The 15,793-nt window shown below is 37.0% G+C and overlaps 1 protein-coding gene across 7 annotated transcripts in view; it reads left to right on the forward strand.

Annotated features, from left to right (window-relative positions):
- CBFA2T2 (CBFA2/RUNX1 partner transcriptional co-repressor 2) overlaps positions 1-15,793 on the forward strand; it is a 162,317-nt gene that overhangs the window by 106,713 nt on the left and 39,811 nt on the right. For all 7 annotated transcript variants that reach the window (XM_051979126.1, XM_051979128.1, XM_051979129.1 and 4 more), the window contains one exon: positions 14,831-14,974. In XM_051979126.1, the coding sequence (XP_051835086.1) occupies positions 14,831-14,974 (144 nt within the window). The remainder of the gene's footprint in view (positions 1-14,830; positions 14,975-15,793) is intronic.

The raw sequence follows: 15,793 nt of genomic DNA on the forward strand, positions 1-15,793 counted from the left end.
TTGTTTAGAAGGATATTTTTATGGTGGGGTTATTATATGACATGGTCCGTGATATATTGACATCATAGGATTAGTCTTGTAATAATAATCCTGAAATAATGAGCTGAGGTATAACAATTCTCTTGTTACTTGGTTTGAATTTGAGTGTGTCTGATGATCTTGGAATTAAAAACACTTCAAGTAAAATTATTAAATGATGCTGTCAGAACCCAACTCAAGAGGTGCTGGAAAACTTCGTAGCTTACTCATCTTCTTCCTCCCTCCCTCCTCCCTCCTTCTCACCTTTCACTCCCACTCCTACCTCTTCTCTTTTTCACATTCCATTCTAGAAATAAACAGCATCACCTTTCAGTCTTTAAGTTCTTAGAAGGGCCACCCTTCCTTATCAAGCTTATTGTCTATATGGTTCCCATCTTCTTTCCCTTGTAGTAATGTTTGGCTTTTACATAACATTTATAGGTCACTCCGTATTGTGAGAAGTCTATTGTAACAAAGTAAAACCAATAACACAATGGCTTTGTCTGAAAGTACATGTAGCATTTTATATTTGTAGCAACCTGGTGCCTCTTTATTTAGAAAAAAGTTTAAGAAATCTAATTTCTTTCCTACTCTATCGAAAAGAAAATTTCTTGTACTAAATATATATAGTGAAGGAAAATAAATTCCCTCAATGTTTGTTTACAAAATATATCTGTAGCACTCTATTTATCTACATATGTGCATATGTCTCATTCTGCAACCTAAATCCATTACCACTTTGTAAATGATAACATGTTTCATCAATGGTCCTCTGGAAATCATACATGGATGGTCACAGTAAGACAATTTGACTTCAAAGCCATTTGTTTTTATAATGGTATCACATAAATTATTCTCCTGTTTCTATTTATTTCATCCTTTATTGATTTATAAAAGACCTCTGAATTGTTAATTTTTATAATGTTGATATTACAATGTAAATATTTTTGGGGTTCTACCTACTTTACTCCAAACTCCAGGAGTTCATATAAGTTTTTTCCATATTTTGGGGGGAGGTAATTACAGGTTTCAGATTCACAGGTCTCTAGCCATTCATTGAGCCTACCTTCTTGGTTTGGGAAGCTAATTAACAGAGATGATAAAAATCAACAAAGGAGTTAAAAAAAAAAAAAGTTTGCCACGAAATCATGTGGACAGCCCTATTTAGTGCAATAGCAAAAATAACTGACTTTTTTTTTTTTTTAACAGTGCTTCACTTTACAAAGCACTTTATACCTTTTCACGTCATTCGGTCTTCATAACAACCTTGCAAAGGACATACTGTCAGTATTATTGCTACTTTGCAGGTAGAACAGACTCAGAAGGGAAGTCACTTAAGGAGCAATGGTGAAGTTGCTTAAATTTATATAGCTATAGTAGAATTGCACATGCTTAACATATATTGAGTTATTTGCTGACTAGGGGAGAGGATGTGACAAGAGGAAGAAAAATTTGGAACATAAAGTTTGAATGTTGAAAACTATCTGCTCCTATGTTTTGAAAATAAAAAGCTATATTATTTTTTAAAAATAAAATTTAAAAAAGATATAGAGTTGTAGATGAACCCAGAAGGCCACTAGATACTGTAATAGTGATCTTCATGTAAGAGTGACTTAAAGCAATATAGTTAAGTAAATATTTAATTGTGTGTGGGGTAGGTGGGCCAGGCATGTAACAAAGGGAAAAAACAAAATGATCCATGAAATACAAAAAGTCAGGAAAGCCTCTAACACATTGTTTAGTATAGGCCCTCTGGAGAGGATTCATGGGAGAAAAATCACAGGAGAAGGTGTGGTTGGGTTGTGATCTGCATCTTTCAGTGAGCATTTATTAAGCATTCATTTATTCCAGATTCTGGCTGTTGGTGATGGAGAGTCAAAAATGAAACAGTCCCTGCTCTCAGGAGCTTATATTCCATCAAAATAGAGAACATGTGGTTAACTGAGAATGTCCATAATATAGAGAAGAAAAATACATAGTAATGGGCAGGGGAGGATGTGAACAAAGATTCTGTGTATAAAAGTTGGTGTTTGAGCTGAGTCTTGTAGGAAGCAACATTCCACAAGATCATACATCTCTTAAAAGAAAAACCCAAATCCTGAAGTTTGCAGTAGGGTCTCTTCCGATTTATCCCATTGCTCTTGGGTAACTATTCTGGGGAGAGGGCTTCATGTTAGTTTTGATTTTTTTTTCAATTTTAAGGAACCACAAAGGTGTTTTTTGTGATTTATCCAATGCCTTTGCCACTCTGTCTGGTATACAAGTGTTTGCAAGAAGAATCACACATGTGGTCAACTATTTCATCCCTTTGCACTCTAGTCCAACCAGCTCATTCTGCTACCCACAGGAAGGCTATCCCCAGTTCCCCAGTTCCCAGGCCCCTCTTTTGTGGCTTGCTCTTGGAGAAGGGGTTTCCCACAGTACTTTGTAATAGCCTATTACTTACTTTGTCAGTCACCACAGATATCTCCTGTCTTATCTAGGGGAAAGAAATGATGGCCTGGGGAAGCTAGAGTATCCTATAGTATTCAGTCGTTGGTTTTCAGTGGCCTGTAGTCACCTTTAAGTAAGCCTGGGAGCAAGGGAGAGAAGCCAAAGGAGAGGGACATATCTTTCCCTTTTACTCATGATAAAATGAATCTCAGAAGAGTTTAAATTAACTTCTCAAAGGCTGTTGGACTTCCTAATGTCTAGATTATCTGTTCCCGTTACTGTTTCTTACTTCCTTCTTTAAAATCTTAAACGTGAATGTCAGTATAGCCAACAAAACTTTTGTAATAATTATTTACATTTTAATTTCAATGCTAGAAATATGTTTTTTCAGTCACTCATCAGTATATTTTGTCTATTCATCTTGATTCATTTTTCTCCTTACATGATTGTAGTTAATGAATACATATTCTGTTCTACTCTGTTTTCCTTTGCATTTTTAAATCACAAAGGAAACATGGAGATAGAACAAAATTCTCTCTCCCCTCCCCCATCGAAAGTTAAATTTTATTTTCAATTTTAAATTCTTTCTCTTCCTTCTGCACTCCACCCATGAGAAGACAAGAAAAACGAAACTCATGTATCAAAATAAAATTCCTACATTAGCCATGTCATTTTAAAAATAAAAAGGAAAGAAAGGAAAATATGCTTAGATATGCACTCTGAAGCAATCATTTCTATCTGGAGATGGAAAGCATGTTTCATCATGTCTTTTGGATTTACTAATGGTTGTTGTGTTCATCAGAGCTCCTTAGTCTTTCAAAGTTGTTTATCTTTACAGTATTGTTATTGTGTCGATTCTTCTCCTGGTTTTGCTCTTTTCACTCTAAATCACTTCATATAAATCTTCCCACATTTTTCTGAAATCATTTTCTTCAACATTTCTTATAATACCTTCATAGACTATCATTTATTCAGCCATTCCCCAACTGATGGCAACCTTCTCAGCTTCCAATTCCTTAGATCTGAAATTCTTAATCTGCAATCTACAAATTTAAATATTGATAGAAAATTATTTTAATATAATTTATTTCTTTTGCAAATTCTATAAATTTTATTTTTTTGCATTTGTATATAGTTTTTTTTTTCCTGAGAAGGGAATCCAAAAGCTGTAGAACAGATTACGTAAGGACATGACACAGAAAAGTTTAAGAAATACTGCAAAAGAGGATAGAAAGCTGGTGACTTGGATTTCAGTCCTGCCTCTGGTACATACTGGCTATGCGTTCCTGGCCGGGTCACTTAACTTCTCATTGCCCCTTAAAGACCATAAATTTCAGAAAAGATACAGATTTTTATTGGTAAAGTAAGTACCTAGCTGGGAATTGATAAAATCACAAATCAAAATTTCATTCACGTCTTTATAGATTTTCTTACATCCCTTGTCTATTTTTAATGGCATTATAGCATTCTGTTTATGAACCTCCTAGTGTTTTTTTTTTTTAACTTTAATCCTGTTGTTGGACATTTAAATTGATTTCAGTTTACAGTTACATTTAATGCTGCTGAGAAAATCTTTTAAGGGGCAGCTAGGTGGTACAATAGATAGAGCACCAGCCCTGAAGTCAGGAGGATCCGAGTTCAAATGTGACCTCAGATACTTCCTAGCTGTGTGACCCTGGACAAGTCACTGGACCCCAATTGCCTCAGTAGAAAGAAAGAAAAGCAAAAGAAAATCTTTGAAATGCAAATTAAGACAACTCTATACCACTACACACCTCTCAGATTGGCTAAAATGACAGGGAAAGATAATAATGAATCTTGGAGGGGATGTGGGAAAATTGGGACACTGATACATTATTGTTGGAATTGTGAATGAATCCAACCATTCTGGAAAGCAATTTGCAACTATGCTTAAAAAGTTATCAAATTGTTCATACCCTTTGATCCAGCAGTGTTTCTACTGGGATTATATCCCAAAGAGATCTTAAAAGAGGGAAAGGGACCCACACGTGCAAAAATATTTGTGGCAGCCCTTTTTGTAGTGTCAAGAAACCAGAAACTGTGTGGATGCCCATCAGTTAAAGAATGGCTGATTAAATTATGATATGTGAATGTTATGGAATATTATTGTTCTGTAAGAAACAACCAACAGGATGATTTCAGAGAGGCCTGGAGAGACTTACATGAACTGCTGTTGCTGGGTGAAATGATCAGAACCAAGAGATCATTAAACACGGCAACAAGACTATATGACGATTAATTCTGATGGACGTGGCTTTCTTCAACAATGAGATGATTCAAACCAGTTCCACTTGTTCAGTAATGAAGAGAGTCATCTATACCCAGAGAGAGAACGGTAGTAACAGAGTGTGGACCACACAACATAGCATTCCCACTATCTCTGTTGTTGTTTGCTTGCATTTTGTTTTCTTTCTCAATTTTTTTTCTTCTTTCTTGATCTGATTTTTCTTGTGCAGCAAGATAACTGTATAAATAGGTATACATATATTAGATTTAACATATTTAATATGTTTTGGACTACCTGCCATCTGGGGGGGGGAGGAGGGAAAATTTGGAACAGAAGGTTTTGCAAGGGTCAGTGTTGAAAAATTAGCCATGCATATGTTTTGTAAATAAAAAGCTTTAATAAAAAAAGAAAGAAAAGGAAAAAAAAAGAACATCTTTGCACTAAGAGTTCATTTGTAGTTTTTGTTTTGTTTTAATAGGAATGGATCAATAATATTTTCAGGCTATGATCCCCATTGGGTCAAAAAGTATAATTATTCTTGATTTGCAATTTTAATTTTTAATGGTATTTTATTTTTTCCCAATTATATGGAAAGATTATTTTGAACATTGATTTTTTTAAAATTTGTATTCCCAATTTTTATTCCTAAGATGTTGAGTTGAGAGAAGTTATATATGTGCAACTTATTCTTGTAATATGTGTTGTGTCTCCCTTCCCTCTTTTGTAAGAAGATTCCTGACATCAAATTGCATAGGATATTTTTCTAATCTCACCCCTTAATGGGATCCCCCATTACCTATGAAAAGATGTGACTGTGCTGCTCTTTCTTTTTTCTGTAAAAATCAGAGGATTGTAAACTGCCAATGACAGAAAGGATCTTTGAAATCTTTTAGTCCAGTGGTCTTCAGACTTTTTGACTCCAGGACCCTTTTACATGCTTAAAAATTGTTGAGAAACTGCCTAAGAGCTTTTGTTTATGTGGATTGTGTCTATCAGCATTTGCCATGTTTGAAATGAAAACTGATTAACATTTTAAAATATTTATTTCATTTAGTAATAATAAATCCATTATATTTTAAAATAAATAACATTTTAAAAATAAAAATAGCTATTTTCCAAAGAAAATTTTAGTGAAGAGTGCAATTGTTTTACATATTTTTGCAATTCTCTTTAATATATGGCTTAATAGAAGTTGGCTAAATTGTCCTATGCTCTTTTGCATTCAGTATGTTGTGATTAGTTGTTTTGGTTCTAGTATATGAAGAAAATTCAGCCTTACACAAATATGTGGTTAGGAAGAGTATTTAATAAGCAAATAATTGTAATAATATTAGTACTAATTTAATTTTACCTCATACACACCCTGAAAGGGTCATCTAGGTGACCCAGTGGAGACAGACTTGAAGTTAGGAAAACATGTCTAGTCACAGACTCACCTCAAAGGTTTGTTGTTGTTTGTCTTTAGTTCTCCCAAAAGACCATGACATCAGGAAGGGGATACAATTGAATTGAATTGGATTGGATTGGATTGAAGTGAAGGAAGGCTGGGCAAGGTCATCTGCCTTACTTTCCTCTCCAGAGCCTCTGGGTCCAGTGGCCAGATTAATATCAGGATGACTGAAGATGTGCTGGATGCAGTAAGAGATCTTAATCTAAAACAAGGGGGTTGTTGTGAGGAACAAATAAGATAATGTTTGCAAAATACTTGGTGGCACAAAGTAGACACTAGAAATGCTTATTCTCCCTTCTTTTCCCCCTTCTCTGGACCACACTTTGAGAAAGGCAGCTTTAGTCCCACCCTCTCATTTCACATAAGAAGAAGTTGAGCCTACAAAGAGAGAGCAGCATCTCATGTCAAGTCAGGACTGGAGCAAGACCTCCATCGTGATCTCCCAGTTCCACCCTCATCATGATTAGTTTTCGGCAAAACTTGAGAATTACCGAATAGTAACTGATTGAATTTTCGAGAATGAATATCTATTTAATGACTGTTCCAGGTTCTGATCTGGGGAGACTGTTATTTTGGGTATTTTTCATCTGGAGTTTGGTGAAGTCTTCATGGCAGTTCTTAGAGATTTTAAAGATTATTCTGAGACTCTGCACTTGATAAATATTTGAAATATTTTGCTTTTTTAGACTTAAGTCTTGTTTTTAGGTCCCTTCAAGTGCTGAACTTTCACCCACCATTACCCCTATCATTGCTTGGATAATGGATCACTCAGAACCTTAGGGTTAAACTCTTCAATTTATTTCATTAGGGAAAAAAAAAAAAAACATAAACCAGGAGTCCCTAAATAGAAAGTGATCCACAAGGTGATAAAAAACAGACTGAGAAAGTAAAAGCCATTGACAAGGAAATTCCTTGGAGTTTCAGAATTCCCTCCTTCAATACCCCAATTTTTTTTTAAATTCTCCTTGCCCAAAGGACCCACAGCTGGCTCCCAATAAGTATATCTGAGGTCAAAATGAATCCAAACTGCCCTAGATCTGTTTCAGGAGCCTTGCTCATCCCAACACTGATTGGTGTTGTGGGAATTGGGATTTACTTCAAGATTCTCCCAATTCCACTAATGTTCATACCCCATGAAGAACTGAATAGAATGGAAAGGTGAGTTGCAAAGGGAGGTACAAGATGTCACCAAGGGATAGATTCCAGATCCCTTTTCATATACTATAACTGTGCCTGAATTTCTTTAAAATGGAGATTGTCTTAACTTCTAGTTCTGTGTGTTAAAATGATCCTTCTCATATTTACCTCTTCCTACTCACTAGTGGGGGGGGGAGGACCCTATAAAATCACTTACTTGGGCGAAGGTCCCATTCAACTCTTTACTGCAATCTTAGGATTCCAGCAGTTGTCAGAGCACTTGAAAGCCAAGTGTAACAGGAGGCCAATACTGGACTCAGGTGATCTGGGTTTGAATGCCAGCTCATAATTGCTAGTTGTATATCCCCAGAGAAGTCCATCTAGTTCAGTAAGCCTCACATAGTTTTTTTTAATAAGACAGAATCCATGCCAGGATAATTTTTACACAGCATTATCCCTTGCAATCACTTATGTTTCGTTTTTTCCCCTCCCTCCCCCCCCCCCCAAGATGGCAAGCAGTCCTATATATGTTAAATATGTAGCAGTATATCCTAGATACAATACATATTTGCAGAACCGAACAGTTCTCCCACTGCACAGGGAGAGTTGAATTCAGAAAAGCCTCACATAGTTAAAAAAAATAGATTCAGTTCTACCATTATTGGATATTCATAAATTTTCAGGCCATATTTTGGACATTTTGTTAATTTTTCCAGACTAGTGGTTAGAGAAATCTTTATTATCTTATTATAGGATGGTCCAGATGTCAATGACTGGACTCTCATGCTTAGTATCTACCTGGATCTTGGAGGTGCCATAGATTGTGTGGGAATTGGTGTCAGAAAGAACTGTGTTTGAATTTTGCTTCAGGGATTTTTGCTGGCTGTGGGGATCCTAGCAGGAGTATTTGGGAACCAGCTCCAGCCCTGAGAGCCTAGTGAACTTCCAGTGTCAGCATTTACACATCACAAATAGACATTAAGAAAGTGTTAATGATGCATATTAAACTTTTAAAAGAAAATTCAGTAGAATCTCATTTTTCCAGTTAAATGCAAAGAGAATTCTCAATATTCATTCTTGTAAGGTTTTGAGTTCAATTTTTTTTCTCCTTCTCTCCCTTACCTCCCTCCTTCCCAAGACAACTAGCAATCTGATACAGATTATTCACGTATAAGTAATTTAAAACATATTTCCATATTAGTCTTGTTGTAAAAGAAAAATCAGAATGAAAGGGGAAAATCATGTGGAAATAAAGCATTCAAAAAAATGTGAAAATAATAATGCGCATAATAAACTTAAACATGTTTATCCTTATATTTGTATATGTAGATAGATATAATTTTTCCTCCCAGAAAGTTCTGTTAAACATTTGCCAACATTCCCCTGGACTCCAGCCTCAGTTTCCTCATTTGTAAAAGGAACTAATAACATCAAATGAAATTATGCATGTAAAGCATTTTTCAAATCTTTAAAGTCATATGTAGATACTAGCTATGATTATTTTTTTTATTTTGTCTTATTTAACCTTTTGGTTTTGCTACACATTCATTTCCAAATATATCCCTTTCCCCTACCCCATTCTCCATCCAATCAGACATCCCTTGTAATAAATCTTTTATAAGAAGGGTTTAAAAAAAAACAATTTAAGATAGGGTTTTTTAGCAAATCAAATAACTTCACATTTTGAGTTTTACAAAACTATTTTTCTTATGACACCCCTGTGATATGAGTAACATAGCTATTTTTGCTTGTCTCCATTTTACACATGAAGCAACTGAGGCTCAACAAAGTGAAGTAGCCAGTAGATGTCAGAGCCTGAACAGTTTCATAACCAGTAAAACCCCACTTTTGAGATTCCTGGAAAGCCTCAGTCTTAGGAGTCTTGGTAGATCCAGTGCCCTCTGATCTATACCTTGTTCCAATAGAACATCCTTCTAGTTAATGAGGGATTTCCCCCATAGGTGTTCATCAAGTATCAAATTAAAATTTTTCCTTTTTCTTTCATTTCTCCAAAGTCAGACTCATCCTCAGTGTATTAGACCTGTTGAAAGTGGGTAGCATTAGTAGCTCAGCACTGGTTTTTATTTTTTGCATCTTTGTGATCTGAGACTAAAATGAAGTAAGTTATATGTGCAAGTATGCAAGTACTGATATTTCATTTTACAAATGAGGAAAGTAAGGCTTTGAAAAGCCATGACTTGCCTAGGATCATTAGGAAGTGGTAGTATTGTGACCCTAAATGAGGATTTCAATTCCAGTGGTTTTCTCATATCTGTCTTCAGGAACTCCTGGCCCAAGTGGAAGATATCAGGTAATCCAATATGACAATATCAAATGAACATGTAAATAGAAATTAAAGGGTCATTGATAATAATTATAAAATCTGTATCACAGACGCAAAGGTTGTTAGAGACCATAAATCCATCTAGTCAAACCCAGACCAGAAAAAGAAATCTCTGTCAATCAGTCAACAAGCATTTATTGTCTACTATGACCCTCACTTCTCTCACACATACTAGTTTATTTGACCTTTCATATCTCCCCTTCCTAAAGGGAATAATCCTAATTAATACTTAGCATGTTGCTAAAGAATATGCTGATGGAAATTCGAGAAAAGGGGAATGATATTTGGGGAAATGAAGGTGATAATTTAATTTTTTTTCCACTAGGAAATATTTAGCGTTCAGATGTGACACAGTTCTTGGTCCCCAGGGTTCTCACAGTTTAGGAGAAGCAGGGCATACATTGTAAGGAACAGCATCAATTAATTGATAAGTAAATTACAGATTTGTAAAAAAATGAAGTGCTTCTGGAGATCTGCTAAAAGTTTGAAGAGAAACAGTCCAAGATGCCTGTTCCTAAGTACATTGGGTAGGGATCAAGACAATCTGTCCCTGTGCTTTCTTAGGACATGGAGACTGTAAAGAAGTGAATACTAGTATCTAGTTAGTTTCTTGGAAGTGATGAAGCATTCAAGACAGACAAAATAAATTTCCCATTTGCAATCTTTAAAATAAATTAATCACTTTTATTTTTAAAATTTAAAAAGTTTAATACCTCATGTTTTTCTTTTTTTTTAAAGCAGCACCTGGTACATAGTAAGCATTAAATTATTGATTTAAAATTGATAAAATCATTACCACATTAATAAAAGTATTCATTATTGAATTCTTATCTTTTATACCATATTCATTTCCCACTCCCACCTTGGTTCCCAACCCCATTCCATCTTGATTCCTCCCTTTGTAATAAAGAAAAACAATTGAGCAAAACTAAACAACAAAATGCCTAGTGGTATGTGTAACATTCTGCTCCCTTGGTCCACCACCTTTCCAAAAGGAGGGAAATGTGTTTCATGCTCTATTCTGAAAGGTCAAAATTGATGGTTATAATTAGTCAGAGTTCAGAGGCCTTTTGCTATTTTTGTGTATGTTTTTCTCCTAGATCTGCCTCATCTTGCTCAGGGTCACAGGATCAGGATGTGTGAGAGATCAAACTGAATGGGATTCTTGTAACCCCTTCCACCAAGTTGCCCCTCATTCATCTATAGCTAGATAGAGCTATATTCACTTTATTCATAGGTCCACATATATGAATATAATGCTTTTCAGGCTGAAAGGTACTTTTACTATTGTATTTACTGTCAGATGTAATTGATGTGTTTTGGATTTTTTGTAAATCTACCTTATTTTTCTTTCAATAATACTATTAATATCTTTTGTTTTTTCATCACCTAAACTTCATCCTATAAATCCCATCCCCTTTATTTTTAATGCTTGCTACAAGACATGACTTACTGGGGAAAGATATATTTAGAAATGAGGGTGTTGTGAAAACAAAAATCAAATCTAAAAAAAAAAAAAGATTTTTAAGGCATTTTGATATTCAGAATCTTCTTTGTCCTTATAGCACTGTTATAGAGATAGGCAGGCCAGATGGCATTATCCCCATTAAACAGATGAGCAAACTGAGTAGGGTTAAGAGGTTAACCCCAAGGTCATATCCAGACCAGTTAGCAGAGCCAGGCCGAGCGCTCAGGCCTCCTTGTTCCCAATCTGGTGCTCTTTGCACTATTGTGTGTATTGGAGATTAATTTTTTTCCCAGTGCTATCTGCTAGTGAAAGCTTGTGGCCAGTGGAAAGTCACGTGGCAGGCCTTTGATTCCTCGGCCTGGCAGCTGGTGTGGCAGATCCATCAGAAAGGAACTGAAGCTTTCAGTCCCCTGCATTTGGGCTGTTCGGGATTTTTCCTTCTGCCAAGCCCTGAATGTGAAAATGTGTCCAACTGCTAAGCTCTCCTCAGGCCCTTGGCGCCAGCGCGGGGAAGGCAGGTGGTCTGAGGAAAGGCTCCCTTTAGGTTGCCGCACAGCGCACACAACGCGGAACAGTGTGAGACAACTGTCAGTTCCTTCCTTCCCTTCTCCCCCTCCTCAGCAAAGCTGGGCCACAGATGGATGAGCTGGAAACGTGTCAACCCTTCTCTGAAGGGCACTGCGAGAGCACAGTCCCAGCAAAGGCACCAGCTCCATCACTTGGCTAATCTCCTTGGCCAGCGGAGAAAATGTCCTGTGAGCGGGCAAGGAATAGGAAGGGGTGGCCAGCTTGTCTGTTACTGCCCTCCCCGGCCTAACTGGCCTCTCTCTGGCTTCCAGAGAGTCCAGCAGACTTCTCCCCCAGAAACTTGGTGGGTTTGAAGTTCAGTATCATTCCTTGTACATGTCTCTAAAGGGTGGCCATTTTTGAAGGAAAAAATCTGAGATCTAAAATAGATGGCTTTATTTTCTCATTTTTGTTAAGAACTGAAATTTGTATAGTACTTTAAGTTTACAAGCACTTTAAATGACATTATATCTTATTTTGGGTCTTATAACAAACCATGTGAAGGTACTCTGGGCATAGATGAGGAAAGACTCAGAGCTTAAATGGCTTTTCTTGTGAGAGAAGGAACTGTAATGTAGTTGGATAAAAAGTAGTGGAAATAGTTACAGAAGTCTAGAACTGGAAGTGAAAGGGAGCTCCTAAGTCAGTAAGTAAACTGAGGCCTATGGGAGTTCAATGATTTCCCCAAGTTCCAGAGGGAGTAAGCTTTGCAATTTGATTATTTGGTTAATAATGGAGTTGATCCACAGTAACTGAAAGAGACCGCCACAATTGGAATTAAGGTAAACTGAGGCACAAAGTTCTGTGCACAGAGTGTTAATTTGCCAATAGATAGTTTCAACCTCCTCCTCAATAGTTAAGAACCAGAGGTAAGGCTTTAGAGATCATTTTAATAGACACAAGGGGATCATCATAGATGAGAAAACACTATGATTGGCTGGAGATCAAATATGTGGGAAGGTGGGGTAACAAGCCACCCTCCTCCCATCTAGTTGTTGATTGATTGTGTCCACCTGTTAGATTAGTTAGTGGTACATAGATAACAAACCAGACTTCCTTGAAGGGTGACTAGTGGGACAGAGAGAATAGGTTTCTTTGACACAAGAATAGACCATCGATTTCACACACACAAAAACTGAATTTGTAAAACAACTTAGAGACAAAGAATAATTTACTGGAAAGTTGAACTTCTAAACTTAACTCAGAGGCAATAAAACATGACTTAGGCAGTTACACAAATGTCAGCAGTAATACATATTGAAATCAATTCTAAAGTAGATTCGATTTGATTTTTTTTTTAACAGGGCTTGGGTTCAGAGGCCCCCCTCAGATTCTAGAGCACCTGTATGAACCTGGGCAAATTACTAAATTTCTTCATTGAGGGGATAAAAATACCTAAAGTACCTATTGGGTTGTTAGCTTAAACAATAATGGTATTGTTCTATACATATAGATAACACAGTGATTTCAGCTTTGCAAAACCCTATGTAAACTCATAGTTGTCATCCTCTGTTCTAGGTCATTTCTAGTGTTAGTCCAGTTCTAGGGAGAAGAAAACTTTAGAATTGGCCACAGCCTGAGTCTGAACTTTGATCCAATTTCTTTATGTATAAACTGCAACAAATATGAAATGAAGTCTTGAAGGAATCGATGGGATACAGATCTGAAGAACTTTTTATTCCTGGCAGATAGGCAGTTCCGTTTTTGAATGGTGAAAGATTTAGGAGATTTGACCTAGTTATTAACTAAATTAAATGACTGATTCTTCAAAAAAACATGAATATTTTTTTGAAAACATGAGGGATTAGAATCCAGTTACTCTTTCCCTGTCTCTGTGAGTCTATAGAATCAGGTTTATTTTAGATGGAAAATGCCATCTGCAACCAGAGAGAGACCTATGGCTATAAGATCAATGCATGTTATTTTTACCTTTTTCCTCCCCTTTCTCGTGTTTTTTTCCCCCTTTTTGTTTTATTTTTCTCTCCCAACCTGACTCATATGGAAATATGTAAAAAATGAATGTACCTGTACAGTCTAAAAAGAAAAAAAAAAAAAAGACCATTCAGACCAAATTTCATCACTGTCATATTAAGCCTTTACCTGCCTTTCCTTCTGCCATCTTCAAATGTCCAGAGTTTCAGACAACTGCTATAAATCACCCCAGAGCAAAGTGTAACTTCTGCTTAGTCTGGACAGTTCACTTAAGTTTTTGAATGAGCTCCATGATAAGGGAATATTCTTTCACAATCTGATGGTATCCTATTCCTATTACATACTGAGAAACTTGAAGGGGTGTGTGTGTGTGTGTGTGTGTGTGTGTGTGTGTGTGTGTGTTTGTGATGGATTTGGGGGAGATGGATTTCCACAGGCATCTCCACCCTTAGCTCACTTCAGATAAATGGATTTCTTTTCTTTTTCTTTTTTAAAATCTCTTAAGAACTTCATTTTTTAAATGTTTTTGTTAACCAATTTTTTCCTCCCTTCTCCCCACCCCCTCCCCTAGATGGTAAATAATCCAATATATGTTAAATAATAGATGAACCTCTTCTCTTCTGTAAAATGGTGCTGCCAGTTATCCTATCACCTAGGAGTAAATATTTCACAACCAGCTATCCAAAACATAATTTTAAGTTTGAGCTGCATTCTTACTATTTTCTTCATCTCTTTCCTTAAGTCCAAGCATAAAACAACAAATCAAACCCTGATTTGTAGCTTTTGCAGTGTGTCTGAATTCTAAATGCTCATACTGAAAATTTAACAATTGGCTTTTGTGAGGACGGTGTCCGGCTGGCTCCTGCACACCTCTGACCTTACCCATCTTGAAGGGCATTGGGAATGAATGAAATGCAATCTGTGAAGCTTTCTACTTAGCCTTTTAGAGAACATTAGAGCCCAGTTTGGTGGTGAAGGGGAAACCCCGGAAACCTGAGATAGAAGGTGTGAGTTTGAGTCCATTTGCTGAAAACTCACTGTGTGACTTTGAAGTTCTTTTCCCTCTCTGAGCCCCAGTTTCCTCATATTTAAAAAAAAAAAAGGAGAGGGGGGCATTGGATTGGATGTTGCAGGTTATGAATTCCTCATATTTCCCTGAGCTGCGCTCCCCTATGAAAGAGCTGTGTTGTTGTTCTGTCTTATTGAGATGTATATTCCTTTTTTCCTTCACAGTTGCTGGTGAGAAGAGGGTGCCAGCGATGCCTGGATCCCCCGTGGAAGTAAAAATACAGTCCAGATCATCACCTCCCACCATGCCTCCCCGGCCGCCCATCAACGCTGGCGGGCCCCGCCCGGGCTCCTTCACCCCGACAGCATGTGAGACTGCCTGCCCTTGCTCGAAGAGCCTTAGGCGATGAGGGACGGGGAGGGGGCGCTTCGGGAGAGTGGGCAATATTGCCATTTTTTTCCTCCTCTATTTAAGGCACTTTCTCTACCCAGGAGATCAGAGCAGGACAGGAATAGGACCTCTGCTCTCATTAGTATGAGGAGGTCCTTTTACCAAGGCAAGATGCTGATGACTTTTTCTTAGGGAGAGAGGGGGTGCAATTTTATTCTCTTAGGACAGAGGTTCTTAGTAACCTTTTGGGAGGGGGTATTTCCCTTTGATAGCTTAGTGAAGTCAATGGATCCCTTCTCAAAAGAATGTTTTTAAATGCATAAGATTACCAAGAAAACTAATTATGTTGAGATTGTATCAGAATTTAAAGGAAACGTTCATAAGATCCAGCAGTGAGACATTCAGGTCACTCCACCAGCAAGTGTCAGGGGTATGATCTGCATTTGGATCTTCCTGATTAAGAAGCCAGCTCACTATCTGCTGTGCTGTGCTGCCTCGCAGTCCGGGTTATTTCTGTGATCCACGTTAATTCTGAACCTGGTGCTCTGTTTGGTTTTCCCACGTGGTCATTTTTTTTTGCCTGGGGAATTTTGTGGTTCTTTTTGAGTGAAGCAAAAATGGCCAACTTAAATGATTATCTTGGATTTTTGAAATACTTAGGACTTCAAATATTCCCTTCCTAATGTTATTGGAATTTTAGGGCAATTTCCAAAACACTAGCATGACTATCACCAGATGCTGGTTAAAGTAGCTTTTTTTTCTTTGGCCATATGAGGATACATAACTTTTTGTGGAAC

The sequence above is a fragment of the Antechinus flavipes genome, chromosome 2 (assembly GCF_016432865.1).
Source record: "Antechinus flavipes isolate AdamAnt ecotype Samford, QLD, Australia chromosome 2, AdamAnt_v2, whole genome shotgun sequence".
Taxonomy (NCBI): Eukaryota; Metazoa; Chordata; class Mammalia; order Dasyuromorphia; family Dasyuridae; genus Antechinus; species Antechinus flavipes.